The following is a 15,415-nucleotide window of genomic DNA, read 5'->3' as shown; positions in this document are numbered from 1 at the left end:
GTGCCATCAATACATATGTCCTGCCAGTTATCAGATACTCTGCCGGCATAGTGTGCTGGCCAAAAGAAGACATGGAAGCTGCAGATGTGAAACACAAAAGCTCCTCACAATGCATGGAGGTCTCCACCCCAAGTCTAACACCCAAAGATTGTATACCAACAGAAAGGATGGTGGTCAAGGCTTGATAAGCATCCAAGCCACCATCACGGATGAAACAAGGAGTATCCAGGAATTCATCAGAAAATAGCACCAAAAGATGAGATGTGCCATGGCAAGACAAGCAGCTGCATGGGATGTACCATAGACAGATGATGAAAGTGGCTGACGAAGAAATCCTACCAATGGCTGGAGAAAGCTGGACTCAGAGAGCACAAAGGCACTAATCATAGTGACACAAGAGCAAGCACTAAGTACCAAATCCTTAGAGGCAGGAATCTACCACACAAGGCAAGACCCAAGGTGCAGACTATACAGGTCTACAAAAAAAATATTGTTTTTAATCATCGCAGGTGACTTTGTACTTTTCTGAATCATCTTTTTGTCCCGATTTAAAAAATGTATATAGTTTTTCTGTAGCACGTATAGTTTCCATGGAGCAGCATCATTAGTATAAAGGTATAGGAGATATACTGGCGACATTAAGAAAACAGTAATCAACATATCAGAAAAAAATGCTTCATCTAACAAAACAGTTTTTATTGAACAAAAATAATTTCACATGCAAAATAGGAACCACAATATGAGCAGAAATTAAAAGTGCTTGATATTAGACTGTCGTTGATGCGATTTTTCAGCGGTGTTTCATTACTTTAATGTCCTAGTGAAACCGCTCGCCTTGTTCATCGCTTATATCCCCAAGATTTTGAGGGAAGAAATCTAAATCTGAATGCAAAAAGTGCATTTTCAGAGACATGCAACATCCAAGACACTGGTATGTATTTAGCAGTTCCTCAACACCTTTAACATATTCTGGAGATTTGTTTTCATAAGAAGTTTTCCCAGATCCACTTGAAGCTTTTCCAACATCTGAATTCCTTATCATTTACAGTTCTCCTTCAAACACAGTCTCTCATAAGCTCTCTGATCTGAGTACCAACAAATTACCCTTCCTTCAGTTTTGCTGGTGAAATGCTGGAGAATTTCTGCGAAATGTACTGGAACCCTTGTGAGTTTGTCTTTGCCATGGCTTTCACAAAGATTTTAATCAATCCCAACTTTATATGTAGAGGAGGAAGAAAGATTTTTGTTTCCTCATATTCAACTAGTCACGAAGACCATTTGAACAACTTGAGCATAGCACTTTTGTCTTCATCACCAAATGGACACTTAAAGGGAACCTGTCACCCCCAAAATCGAAGGTGAGCTAAGCCCACCTGCATCAGGTGCTTATCTACAGCATTCTGTAATGCTGTAGCTATGCCCCCGATGTATCCTGAAAGATGAGAAAAGGAGGTTAGATTATACTCACCCAGGGGCGGTCCCGATACGATGGGCGTCGCGGTCCGGTCCGGTGCCTCCCATCTTCTTACGATGACATCCTCTTCTTGTATTCACGCTGTAGCTCTGCGCAGGCGTACATTGTCTGCCCTGTTGAGGGCAGAGCAAAGTAGGGCAGTGCGCAGGCGCCGAGAAGGGTCAGAGAGGCCGAGCACCTGCGCACTGCAGTATTTTGCCCTCAACAGGGCAGACAAAGTACGCCTGCGCCAGAGCCGCAGCGTGAAGACAAGAAGAGGACGTCATCGTAAGAAGATGGGAGGCCCCGGACCGGACCGCGACCGGACGCCTATCGGACCGGACAGCAGCGGGACCGCCCCTGGGTGAGTATAATTTAACCTCTTTTTCTCATCTTTCAGGATACATCGGGGCTTATCTACAGCATTCCAGAATGCTGTAGATAAGCCCCTGATGCTGGTGGGCTTCGCTCACCTTTGATTTTGGGGGTGACAGATTCCCTTTAAAAGTACATCTGGTACATCTTTTTAACATCATGAGTGATTGAACGTACCTGGCCTTTTGGTGTAAAAGAACCACACAAAGAGCAGAATCTGTACGGATGATTGATACACTGTCGGGACATTTTTCTCCTTTAAATCAGATCAAACAGTAGAGTAAGTTCAGTTCAATGCTGGTGACAAACTCAAAAAAATGCGATGAGCTGACCGACTATGTAAATATTTCCCCAAAGATGACAGAGGCAGCTTGTATTTAGAACTGATTTTACTGGAGGTAATCTGGTAGATAACTATACAGTTGTGAGGTAAACTGGTCAGCCTATTCCTTACAGATGAACACTTGCAGACAGGCAGTTTCTCAGTGTGATATTGGCTGCTTTCAGGTTCTCTCTCTGTGGAGACCCTCAATCAGTTACACCTCAGTGGCTGTTTTCTTCCCTCTGAGGTGACTTGCCCTCCCAGAAATGCAGAGAAAATCCTCTCACAATGGTGGCTGTCAATACGCCTTCCCATAAAACCTTTAATAATGTTGTTCCTCTAAGAAAATTCACAATTAAGACAAGCAAAGAAATCGGAATAACATAGGAAAAACCACATACATTGAAAATTCAGAAATAATGCAATAAAAAAAATACTATCTCAGAAACTTTATGTGATAGATCAAAACTAAGCATATTTTTGGATTCAGCACATCAAACTCCATAAAACAGACATATTACCTTTGCTGATGATTTTTTGTGTTGACCAGTGCTATGCAAAGAAACATCAAAAAAAAGTCCAACACATAGTGGCAAGATGCAAAATGCAAGCAGGAACAGCGCATACCCAACGCCACAACCAAGTAGCGGGAATTGTATACAGGAAGTCCCCTTAAGTCCAGGTGGGAGACCCCAGAAAAAGCGGTGGAGAATGAAATGGCTAAAATCCTGTGGGACTTCAACATCCGGACAGATAAGCAGGTGTTGGCTAAACAACCAGACATTGTGACTGGCAGTAGACAAGGACCAAAAGACAGCAATGATAATATACCGTATGTGGAAGAGCAAAGTGCCAGCAACATCAGAAAGAAGGAATATGAGAAGCTGGAGAAATACCAGGGCCTCAAAGGAGAACGGGAGAAGATGTGGAATGTTAAGGCAACAGTGATTCCAGTGGTGATAGGAGCACCTGGAGCAGTGACCCCTAAGTTAGGGTACCGTCACACTATGCCATTTCGATCGCTACGACGGTACGATTCGTGACGTTCCAGCGATATCGTTACGATATCGCTGTGTCTGACATGCAGCAGCGATCAGGGATCCTGCTGAGAATTGTACGTCGTAGCAGATCGTATGGAACTTTCTTTCATCGCTGGATCTCCCGCTGTCATCGCTAGATCGGTGTGTGTGACACCGATCTAGCGATCTAGCGATGCGATCCAGCGATGCGTTCGCTTGTAACCAGGGTAAACATCGGGTAACTAAGCGCAGGGCCGCGCTTAGTAACCCGATGTTTACCCTGGTTACAAGCGTAAAACTAAAAAAAAACAAACAGCACATACTTACATTCTGGTGTCCGTCAGGTCCCTTGCCGTCTGCTTCCCGCACTGTGACTGCCGGCCGTAAAGTGAAAGCAGAGCACAGCGGTGACGTGCTTTCACTTTCACTTTACGGCCGGCAGTCACAGAGCGGGAAGCAGACGGCAAGGGATGTGACGGACACCAGATGTAAGTATGTGCTGTTTGTTTTTTTTTAGTTTTACGCTTGTAACCAGGGTAAACATCGGGTTACTAAGCGCGGTCCTGCGCTTAGTTACCCGGGTACCTCGGCATCGTTGGTCGCTGGAGAGCTGTCTGTGTGACAGCTCCCCAGCGACCACACTACGATTTACCTACGATCACGGCCAGGTCATATCGCTGGTCGTGATCGTAGGTAAATCGTATAGTGTGACGGTACCCTTAGGGAAATGTCTACAACAGATCCCAGGAGCAACAGTTGAACTTTCTGTCCAGAAAAACGCAATGCTGGGAACAACTAAGATCCTGCACAGAACCCTCAAACCGCCAGGCCTCTTGTAGAGGACCCGATAATGAGAAAGGACAAAAACGACCAACCAAACGTGGGGTGGGCGGAAGTGTGAGAAGGAAAATAAAATAGATAGATAGATAGATAGATAGATAGAATATAAAATAAACTCCAAAAAAGGTGCAAAACACCAGAAACTCAACAAAAAAAGGTGCAAATTCAATGATGAATAGGAACTAAAGCCTAAACTATAAAAACATGAATTTATAATAAAACTAAATATTAAATTATTCTCATGTTATTTGTTACTTTTGTAATTCTTTCCACAGTTTCCAAAAGGAATACTGCTGTATAGTGCAGTCAGCAGGTTTGCCGGGTCAAAATTGTGACACACTTGTTTTAAATCTGCCACTTCATTAATTCATTGTTTTCATAGAGCTAGTAGAATATTGTCTGAATTTTTCTTAAAATACAAAAGTAACGAACAATGGAATAAGGTATTTCAATCCAGCAAGTTCACCGAATTATTACACAAGTTGTATATACAGTGCATAAATACTTCTATGATTCTTACATTGCAACATTTTTTCCAAACCTGACAAAAACCTTGGCACAATACTGTACATTGTTTTTGTTCATGGCAATACAGTAAAATTCACTGTACGATACAGTACAACTCATTCACCATTAGAATTCAACTCTCTGATTTATAAATTAGTCCGAAATATATGAAAATGGTTGAATTGAGAAAACTGATAAAGAAAGTAGAAATTAAAACTTAGCAGATATATTTTAAGGCAGGGGTGGGGAACCTTCAGCCATTTACAGCTTGCAATGGCATTTCTTCCAGCCCCCGGGAAGATTCCTGGGGACAACAAACTCCTGGCAGCCCTCTAATTCCACCCTAGATGGCGAGCACTCACCCGCAGTATTCACTACTAAAAACTGCAGCACATGCAGAGGGCAGAGGATTGTGTCCTGAAGATGGCCTGTGTCAGAACGTTCTTTGTCCCAATGATGAAAGCAGTAGTCTTGTCTCCTATGTAAAGCGTAAAGCACTCTTAGTGTCTCCTATGTGATGTATATACATCACAGTTGCACTGTATCCTACGTGATTTTTATTCAGCAGTCTTAGTGTCTCTTATGTGCTATATACACACCAGCCCCAGTGTATCCTATAAGATGTATACACCGCAACCTCAGGGTATCCTATGTGATGCATATATCAGTCTCAGTGTCTCCTATGTGATGTATACAGCAGAGCTCCCATTACTTGAGTTCTACAAAGGTGATGTGAGCTGTTATGCATTTCCCACTGTGAGGAGACATGCAGTGTAATATACATCGGTGTTGGGAACACTACTGAGATCAGTTATTAACAAAACCTATCTCAAAGAGTCGACTGCGCTCCACACTGACGCAAATCTTGAAAAGCAGTTCCGAATAACATCATCCATACCACCTAACATCACAACCACAACAAAGAGAAGCAATTTCAGCTGTCATATTCGAGTTAAAGGGAACCTGTCACCCCAAAATCGATGGTGAGGTAAGCTCGCCGTCATCAGGGGCTTATCTACAGCATTCTGTAATGCTGTAGATAAGCCGCCGATGTAACTTGAAAGAGGAGAAAAAGAGGTTAGATTATACTCACCCAGGGGCGGTCCTGCTCCGATGGGTGTCTCAGGTCTAGAACAGCGCCTCCCATCTTCATTCCATGACGTCCTCTTCTGGTCTTCACGCCGCGGCTCCGGCGTACTTTGTCTGCCCTGTTGAGGGCAGAGCAAAGTACTGCAGTGCGCAGGCGCCGGAAAGGTCAGAGAGGCCCAGCGCCTGCGCACTGCAGTACTTTGCTCTGCCCTCAACAGGGCAGACAAAGTACGCCTGTGCCGGAGCCGTGGCATGAAGACCAGAAGAGGACATCATGGAATGAAGATGGGAGGTGCCGGAGTGGACCTCAGACACCCATTTGACGGAACCGCCCCTGGGTGAGTATAATCTAACCTCTTTTTCTCCTCTTTCAGGTTACATCGGGGGCTTATCTACAGCATTACAGAATGCTGTAGATAAGCCCCTGATGATGGTGAGCTTACCTCACCATCAATTTTGGGGGTGACAGGTTCCCTTTAAATAAATGTTTGACCAAATATAGCAGGATAATTAAGTTGACAATTTTGTATATCCTGCGGATTATGGTATGAAAATCCAAATGGACCTTAGCAGAAAAAGCTTCCCCAACCCTGTTTTAGTGATTAGAGCACAAGTATAATTGTTATGTACAAACTAGTGTAAGTGGAGTCTCATAATATAGACAAGATTGTTATTGTCAAAGGCTTGGGTGACGAATGTTTCTGAGATAATTGGCCAATTTGAAGGCCAAAGCACTGGTCTTATTGGAGAGAGCAGACACTGTGCTTTCCATAATATATGAGTAATTACAGTAACTATAATTTTAGTTCTTCCATGGAAAATATTGTATTTAACTTCCAAGATTTAGCTATTATAAATTTGACGTGAAATAGGAAATAATGTGTTGTGGAATATGGAGATCTTTGCTTTATGGCTCCTGTTCACTTAAGGCCATGTTCACACCATCCTTTTTTTCATGCGGAATCGCCGCGATTTTCCCGCTGCGGGTCCGCAGCTGTTTTCCATGCAGGGTACATTACAATGTACCCTATGGAAAACAGGAACTGCTGTGCCCACATTGCGGAAAATCGCGGAAAAAGCCGCGCTGAATAGCCGCGGTAAAAAAGAAGTACCATGTCACTTCTTTTTGCGGAACTGCAGCGGTTCTGCACCCATAGACCTCCATTGTGAGGTCAAACCCGCAGTAAAACCCTATAAATAAACGGAAGCTGATGCCAAACTTTAAATATTTAAATGAGAATATCTTTATTCTAAGAAGAAGCGGAACGCGAAACGCGCGTCGGGGAAGGTGCCGCATATACAGGTTATGTATTAAACTTTATTTATCTATCTGAGCTGGCATTGAGGTTTGTGTGAGGCTAGTATACATATTAGTATTTACTTGAGATAGCTATGGTTCTACTATTGGCTTTACTTATTGGATTGTGCTAACTTGAAGGGAATTTAGATTAGGCATGCAGCCATGAATATGGTGCAAAACTTTATGTATATACCCTCTCTATAGCATAATAGACCTCACTTGAATCTTTATATTGTCTCTGTAAGGGCTCTTTATATGTGCCTCTATGTCAGTATGAATTAACAACTACGTTTACTTGGAAATTGCATATATGGTCCTGTTACTAGTTACCTGTATATGGCAGCACTATCTTGTATGCATATGTATCTCCACTTTGATATGGTTTTATCGATGTATTGAATAAAGATATTCTCATTTAAATATTTAAAGTTTGGCATCAGCTTCCGTTTATTTATAAGGTGTATTTGAATTTGGGAAGTGCCATATGTGTAGCCAATCCCTTTATAGGAGATATCCGCAGTAAAACCCGCAGATGAAAAATATATCTGCGGGTTTTACTGCGGTTTGTGGTGCAGAACCGCTGCAGTGTGGCTGCCCCCCGTGCCCCAATCCCACCCGCCCATGCTCCGACGCCCCTCCCCCCCGTGCCCTCATCTCCCCCCCTTATACTTACCCGGCCTCACGGTGTCCGTCCGGCCGTCTTCTCCCTGGGTGCCGCCATCTTGCAAAATGGCGGGCGCATGCGCAGTGCGCCCGCCAAATCTGCCGGCCGGCAGATTCGTTCCAAAGTGCATTTTGATCACTGAGATAGGTCATATCTCAGTGATCAAAATAAAAAAAATAGTAAATGACCCCCCCCCCCTTTGTCACCCCCATAGGTAGGGACAATAAAAAAATTAAGAATTTTTTTTTTTTCCACTAAGGTTAGAATAGGGTTAGGGTTAGGGGTAGGGTTAGGGTTAGGGGTAGGGTTAGGGGTAGGGTTAGGGTATTTTCAGCCATTTTAACCCTAAAAAACTTTCTAGAAAACACACAGACTCTGCATAGAAAACCGCATAAAAAAACGCATCAAAAAACGCACCAAAAAAGCACCAAAAAAAGGACCTGCGTTTTCTGCCAAGAGCTGCGGTTTTTAGTCCTGAAAAAAAGGAGGGAAATCAGGAACGTGTGAACATAGCCTAAGTAACAATTTGCCTGAAGTAAGATGCCCACTCAGTCTTTACAGTTTTCTCCATTATGAAGCTGGATTTTCTCTTTAGCTCTTGAAGGCAACAAAATCTTACATATCGTATGAGTTACTATAGTCACATTACACCTACGTATAATACATAGGCAAAACTTACAGCATACCAAAAAAATCAAAACCTGAGCAAACACTTACAAAAGAGGCTTATTGTCTTCAGGGTCATTTTCTTCCACTTCTAGCAACCATCCATAGCCTCTTTGTCGTAGAAATGTTGTTGCTGTTGATTCTCTCGTGAAATCTCCACCAAGGTTTAACTTTACATCAGGTGCAGCTATGGAGCCACTGAGGTCTATAGAAAGAAAATATACTAAGTTACCGTAATTCATTTAAAAGATGACTAAGTTTACCGTCACCAATCTTTAGATATTTTGAAAAAAAAAAAAAAAAAAACAAATCTGACATTGTTTTAGGTTCTGCCTTCATTCTGCAATACTATGACAATACGATTCCCCAGGACAGTACAATTTCAGCAATAGCAAAGTACTGCAATAAGATTTTCATTTTTTATAAGTGTGTATTTTAAATATGCATATATATATATATATACACACACACAAATATACACTTACATACTTCAGCCATTTAAAAAAAAAAAAAATACTAATCATTGTAAAACAAACTGTTTTGCCATTTTCAGAGACCAGTAACATATTTTTCGGTTGATGGAGCGGTAAGAGGGCTTGTTTTAACCACTTTTTGTTATAGGGGATGTTGTACTGTGGCCTAAAAACAGCAATTCTGGGGCTTCCATTTTTATTTTTGGCATTTAAAGGGTTATTCCTACAATTGCATTATTTTTCATATAACACTGTATGGATACAGCGAACCGAGTGAGTTTTTCAGGAGGAAAACTTTTACAGACAAGCCAGTGTTTTTTTGTCTTAAAGTGTCTTTTTTGACAACTTTTCGGTTGTTTTTTTAAACTTCTTTGGGGTTGGATTTTTTCCCCCTTTTTTTTAACTTGCATTAAAAAAAGCAAGTGAGAGGCAATCAAGCAAAAGCCGCCTGGAGAATGGACAAGTCACTTCTTTTAAAGGACATCTCTGGAAACCTGAAGTGCTTAACCCTCCGTCACATACAATATTCGGACTAACGAGTTCACATACAATGTGCCTGTCAGGCGCCTGCTGGAAAAATACCTATAATATCTAATGTTTGCAATTTCAGTGCTCTAAAAGTGATCAGTGACCTTCATAGGGATGTAATAAAAGAGACTACACATAATCAGTTGCAAAAAAATACATTTACTTAACATAAAACTAATAACTATGAAATACAAACTTTTCAAAACTCCCGCCAAATAGTCCCCAGTTCGACTCTCTCAAAAAAATGTACAAAGAAAATTTTTGAACACAAACTTAATTTTAAGGTACCTTAAGTACTATTAAAAACATATTCGATCAGAAGTAGATGCTGAGGTTTCCCCAGAAAAGTCACACTTGCAGAGCAAATAGCAAGAATTACACACCATTTTTGCATGTGTCAGGCAAATTGCTTTATGACATTTGAGACATTCATAATTTGAAAGCCTTCTAGTTCCGCTTTCCGTTTGGCAGGTGGTGCATCTCCTTCTTTTGTGAGGTGGTGCAGATGGTGACTTTTCACCATCATCTTCTGGGCGGAACCTTTTGAGCTGAACTTGAAGGCGAGAGGGGATACCGATTGTTTTCACGCTTCTCCTGCGTAGCTCTCCAAGTACTAGTTCATGGGCCAATTTTTTCAGATACAATCGTCTACGGAGTGGTTCAAGCTTGTTTTCAAGATAAATTACTTGTGAATTTATACCACCCAAATTCAACATAGCAAAAAATATGACCATTGGCCAGCGTTTGATGTTTCTGCTGACGTTGAAAGTGGAGCACATCTGATCTGCTGTATCCACACCCCCTTTGGTGGCATTGTAAAATGTAATTATCTCCGGGTTTTTTTCTGCCCCAGTCCCAGGATCGATGGCAGCATCATCATGAAGTGTTGATAGAAGAAGTACGATTTTTTTGGCATGTGGTACATAGGAAACTAAAGCCTTTCCATTATGGAATGCAAACATACTGCTGTACTGTTGTCTCTCTTTCACACTTACAAACTGTGGCGGCAATTCCCTTTTGTTTTTTCTTACAGTTCCCACATATGACAGCTTCTGAATTTTCAGATAATCAATCAGATCACAACTTGTAAACCAATTGTCAGCTGTAATATTGCGACCCGATCCAAATAAGGGTTCAGCCAGTCTTTTTACAACATCAATGGGTTTGTTGCTCACACAGTAAGGACCTTCTGGTTGTTTTCCTGCATAAACTTCCAGGTTGTAAGTGTAGGTCTTACTGGCATCAACAAGGGCATACATTTTTATTCCATATTTGTTTGGCTTTGATGGAATATATTGACGAAAGGCACATCTACCACGAAAACCAGGGAGCATTTCGTCAATAGTGATATTCTCTCCAGGGTAATAACTTTGTTTACAGTTTACAACAAATCTTTGAAATATATCACGAATTGGAGCAAGTCGGTCATGTGTTTTGCGTTCGGTTCGGGTAGTTCTGTCGTCAAACCGAAGGCAACGAATTAGAATCTTGAATCTGTTTATGGACATAACAAGGCTACATTTTTCAACTCCATCCCCATTTTTACCCCAAAGTTTCTCCAAACTTTGTCTATTTGCCCTATAAGCTCCTGCAAGGTACAGTAACCCAAAAAAAGCACGCAGTTCTATTTCATCTGTGGGCTTGATGGTTCTGTTGCAGATGTACTTGTCCTTTATAATGTCTATATATTGGTTGGTATATGTGACAATAGAGTCCAGAATGTCATCTGTAAATATACTGTTCCAGCATTCAACTGCAGTTTTTGCATTACGTGCAGTTCCTATTACTGCAGGAAGGTGAGTAATAATGTTTAAAGGTTCCCTACGTTTTTTCTGGAATGGCTTCTTGTTCCATTTAGTATTTTTATCTTTTCCAATATAATATGATCCAACTTCTTCATCCTCACCACTGTCACCATCTTGCTCTGTTTAAGAATCCAGGACACATTCTTCCACCTCATCATGAGAATCAATCTCACTTTCCTCTCCTAAATCCTCATTCAGTGTGAGGTCTCTATCATCTAACAGCATGTTTGTTACTTCCTCAACATCAAGTTGTTTGGATAAATTGTACATTTTCCTCTCCATTTCAGCAGATAATCTGAAGCAAGAGAAGGGATATGTTAGGGAACTACTGTATATGCCTGAGCAGCACACTTTCTTTTATAAAATCTCCCTTATTTCTATGAAATAGCCTCACATTTTGTGCTATACATTCATAAAACAAGCTAAATAAACTATTGTGATGAATAAAAACATAAAATACCAACCTTACTGAATGTGACGTATTCACATACAATGAGCCTGAGAGATCTGTGCAGCTATATCCTCTCCCCTGAAGCTCTGAAATCCAACTGTGATATCAGGTTTCACAGACCTTCAAGAGACAGGAGACTACCTGGAGGGAGGGGGTTTCCTCACAATCTGGTGAGGAAGGAGAAATGAAAGTAAAAGAGAAGCGCCTGTCAGATCAGTTGTATGTGACGGAGGGTTAAAAGAAGTTCAAGAGAAAAAACATACGAACAGAAATTTGTTTTATATTGCAGTGCCTAGGTTTATTATTTAACATTTATTTGGCAATTTTTCAGGCGGGTTATGGAGCCACCTGAAAAAGCTGTGTGAACATATGGTAAAGACTCGCTAACATTGCCGTATAACACGGCCAAGTGCTCTCTGATGTTTTATCGGATAGCACTTGGCCCAATGTTATTCTATCGGGCAGTGCAGATCTGCTATTATTTCCTCATGCTGATTCGGAACAAGCTGCTGGTGTATAAACACTGTTTATATGTGTGGCGACAACGTATTTGTATCTTTACCAATCTACAGCTACTGCTAACATTTAAGGTACCTTCACACATAACGATATTGTTAACGATATCGTTGCTATTTGTGACGTAGCAACGATATCGTTAATGAAATCGTTATGTGTGACAGCGACCAACGATCAGGCCCCTGCTGGGAGATCGTTGGTCGCTGAATAAAGTCCAGAACTTTATTTCGTCGCTGGATCTCCCTGGATCGGCGTGTGTGACACCGATCCAGCGATGTCTTCACTGGTAACCAGGGTAAACATCGGGTAACTAAGCGCAGGGCCGCGCTTAGTAACCCGATGTTTACACTGGTAACCATGCTAAAAGTAAAAAAAAACAAACACTAGATACTTACCTAACGCTGTCTGTCCTCCAGCGCTGTGCTCTGCACTCCTCCTGTACTGGCTGTGAGCCGGAAAGCAGAGCGGTGACGTCACCGCTCTGCTTTCCGGCTCCCAGCCAGTACAGGAGGAGAGCAGAGAAGCAGAGCGCAGCGCTGGAGGACAGACAGCGGTAGGTAAGTATCTAGTGTTTGTTTTTTTTTACTTTTAGCATGGTAACCAGGGTAAACATCGGGTTACTAAGCGCGGCCCTGCGCTTAGTTACCCGATGTTTACCCTGGTTACCGGCATCGTTGGTCGCTGGAGAGCGGTCTGTGTGACAGCTCTCCAGCGACCAAACAGCGACGCTGCAGCGATCCGGATCGTTGTCGGTATCGCTGCAGCGTCACTTAATGTGAAGGGGCCTTTAGGCTATGTTCACACTAAGCTTTTTTATGCAAATTTCCAGCTACGTTTTATAGTACCAACAAAGTTTATGAGATTTCAGAGATCTCATGCCCACCGATTGTTTTTTTTTTGTCCTCAGTATTTTGTGCTTTACATGTTTGTTTGTTGTTGTTTTACACAATAGAGCATGTCACTTCTTTCAGTGTTTTTGACCCACTGAAAGTAATGGGTGGTGAAAGAACAATGAAAATCCATACCAAAAAATGCATGCATCAGATTTTGCAGCGCTTTTTTGTGCCAAAACCTGGTTTATTATATCACAAAATCCTACTTATATGTAGTCTATCCTCCTACACAAGCAAATAATACAACATCCTGAATGGTTTAAAGGGATAAAGAGGCATCAACAAAAGAAATTTACAATATCAGATATTTTATTATAGGGAACCTGTCACCCCCAAATTGAAGATGAGCTAAGCCCAACAGCATCAGGGGCTTATCTACAGCATTCTGTAATGCTGTAGATAAGCCCCCGATGTACCCTGAAAGATGAGAAAAAGAGGTTAGATTATACTCACCTGGGGGGCGGTCCGATCCGATGGGCGTCGCGGTCCGGAGCCTTCCATCTTCTTACAATGACGTCCTCTTCTTGTTTTCACGCTGTGGCTCCGGCACAGGCGTACTTTGTCTTCCCTGTTGAGCGCAGAGCAAAGTACTGCAGTGTGCAGGCACTGGGAAAGGTCAGAGAGGCCCGGCGCCTGCGCACTGCACTACTTTGCTCTGCCCTCAACAGGGCATATCAGTACACCTGCGCCAGAGCGGCAGGGTGAAGACAAGAAGAGGACGTCATCCTATGAAGATGGGAGGCCCCGGACCGGACCGCGATGCCCATTGTACCGGGACCGCCCCTGGGTGAGTATAATCTAACCTCTTTTTTTCATCTTTCAGGGTACATCGGGGGCTTAGCTCATCTTTGATTTTGGGGGTGACAGGTTCCCTTTAAAATGATCTGCCTAAAAAATCTTTACACACAAAGGACATTAATTAAAAAAGGCAGCAAAAGGGCAAATGAAATACTACGGACATAAGCAGCAATTCAGATGTATTAAGGAGATACACACTCCTAAAAAATACTTAATTTAGTCCTGTCTCCTCCCAAATGAAAATTAGGTTCCAAGAAAAAAAAGTGCAAGCAAATGCAAAAAAAAAAGTGCAAAGTACTGTAATGATATATGAATCTCATGATATATGCTAGTAATATTATAGTCAAGTGACTAGGATATATATAAAGATTCCTTTGAAAAAAAATGATAAATTTTGCAAAGTATCAAATTTGATGAGGTCATATAGTATAAATCACAATGCACTGAAATGGAGACCAAATAGTGAGTAAATAAGCAGCCAAAATGCAGGGTGCACGATGAGGTACTAGTGGACTTACATTAATGAAGGTGTGCTGCACTATGCGCCTATTGCTGCCACCCCGACCTGCCCCTAGTTTACATAATGAATATTACATATACATATTGAAAAAAAAAACCTTTTGCAGGCAGGCACCTGCCCTGCAGCATAATCACATATATACTGTGTATATACCGTAATTAATATGTTTGACGTTCTCCTGATATTAAAAAAAATATATAAAATCCATTTGAAAATAGCGCCTACCTCGTCTACGCAGTAGTAGCCATCGGTGATCCAATAGCTGCTACTGCGCAGGTTCCAGAGGCGCCATCTTGCTGGAGAAAAAATAAAATTTCCTCCTCCAAGATGGCGCCACCGGTGCCTGCGCAGTTGTAGCTATCGGTGATTGTCAATAACTGCTATTGCGCATACGCTGGCGGCGCCATCTTGTTAGAGAAGAAAAAAATGTCCTCCTCCTAGATGGCACTGCCAGCGTATGCGCAATAGCAGCTATTGTGCAGGTGTCTCAGTCTTGAAGGGGGATTTTTTTTTTCCTCTAGCCAGATGGTGCTGCCAGAGCCTTCGCAGCAGCAGCTATAAGATCATTTTTTTCAATATGTATATATAATATTATGTAAACTAGGGGGCAGGTCAGTGAGGGATCAGTGACCTAGCAGAAGCCTGCATTATAAATACCTAATCAGAGCACCACATGAAGACCCCCACAGGCCGCTCTGGAGTACGAGCATATCATTAACTCAAAACTGAAAATAAAGATTAACCCCTTAGTGACCGAGCCAAATTTTTGAAATCTGACCAGTGTCACTTTATGTGGTAATAACTCTGCAACGCTTCAACAAATCCTAGTGATTTTGAGATTGTTTTTTCGTGACACATTATACTTTATGATAATGGTAAATTTAGTTCAACATTTTTTGTGTTTATTTATAAAAAATATAAAAAATTTGAGAAAAATGTTAAAAAATTAGCAATTTTCTAAATTTGAATGATTATCCCTTTAATCCAGATAGTCATACAACAGCAAACCATTAATAAATAACATTTCCCACATGTCTGCTTTATATCAGCACCATTTGTAAAATGTTCTTTTATTTTGTGAGCATTTTAGGAGGTTTAAAAATGTAGCAGCAATTTTTCATTTTTTCAAAGAAATTTACCACATTTATTTTTTTAGGGACTTATCCATGTTTGAAGTGACTTTAGGGGTCCCATAT

At 41.6% G+C, this 15,415-nt stretch overlaps 1 protein-coding gene across 1 annotated transcript in view; it reads right to left on the bottom strand.

The window, feature by feature from the left end:
* The window catches only part of YIPF4 (Yip1 domain family member 4), a 61,558-nt gene that overhangs the window by 32,855 nt on the left and 13,288 nt on the right, over positions 1 to 15,415 (bottom strand). The window contains exon 2 of the mRNA XM_069769119.1: positions 8,287 to 8,440. Coding sequence (XP_069625220.1) covers positions 8,287 to 8,440 — 154 coding nt within the window. The remainder of the gene's footprint in view (positions 1 to 8,286; positions 8,441 to 15,415) is intronic.

The sequence above is a fragment of the Ranitomeya imitator genome, chromosome 5 (genome assembly GCF_032444005.1).
Source record: "Ranitomeya imitator isolate aRanImi1 chromosome 5, aRanImi1.pri, whole genome shotgun sequence".
Lineage (NCBI taxonomy): Eukaryota > Metazoa > Chordata > Amphibia > Anura > Dendrobatidae > Ranitomeya > Ranitomeya imitator.
This window is presented reverse-complemented; position numbering and strand designations above follow the sequence as displayed.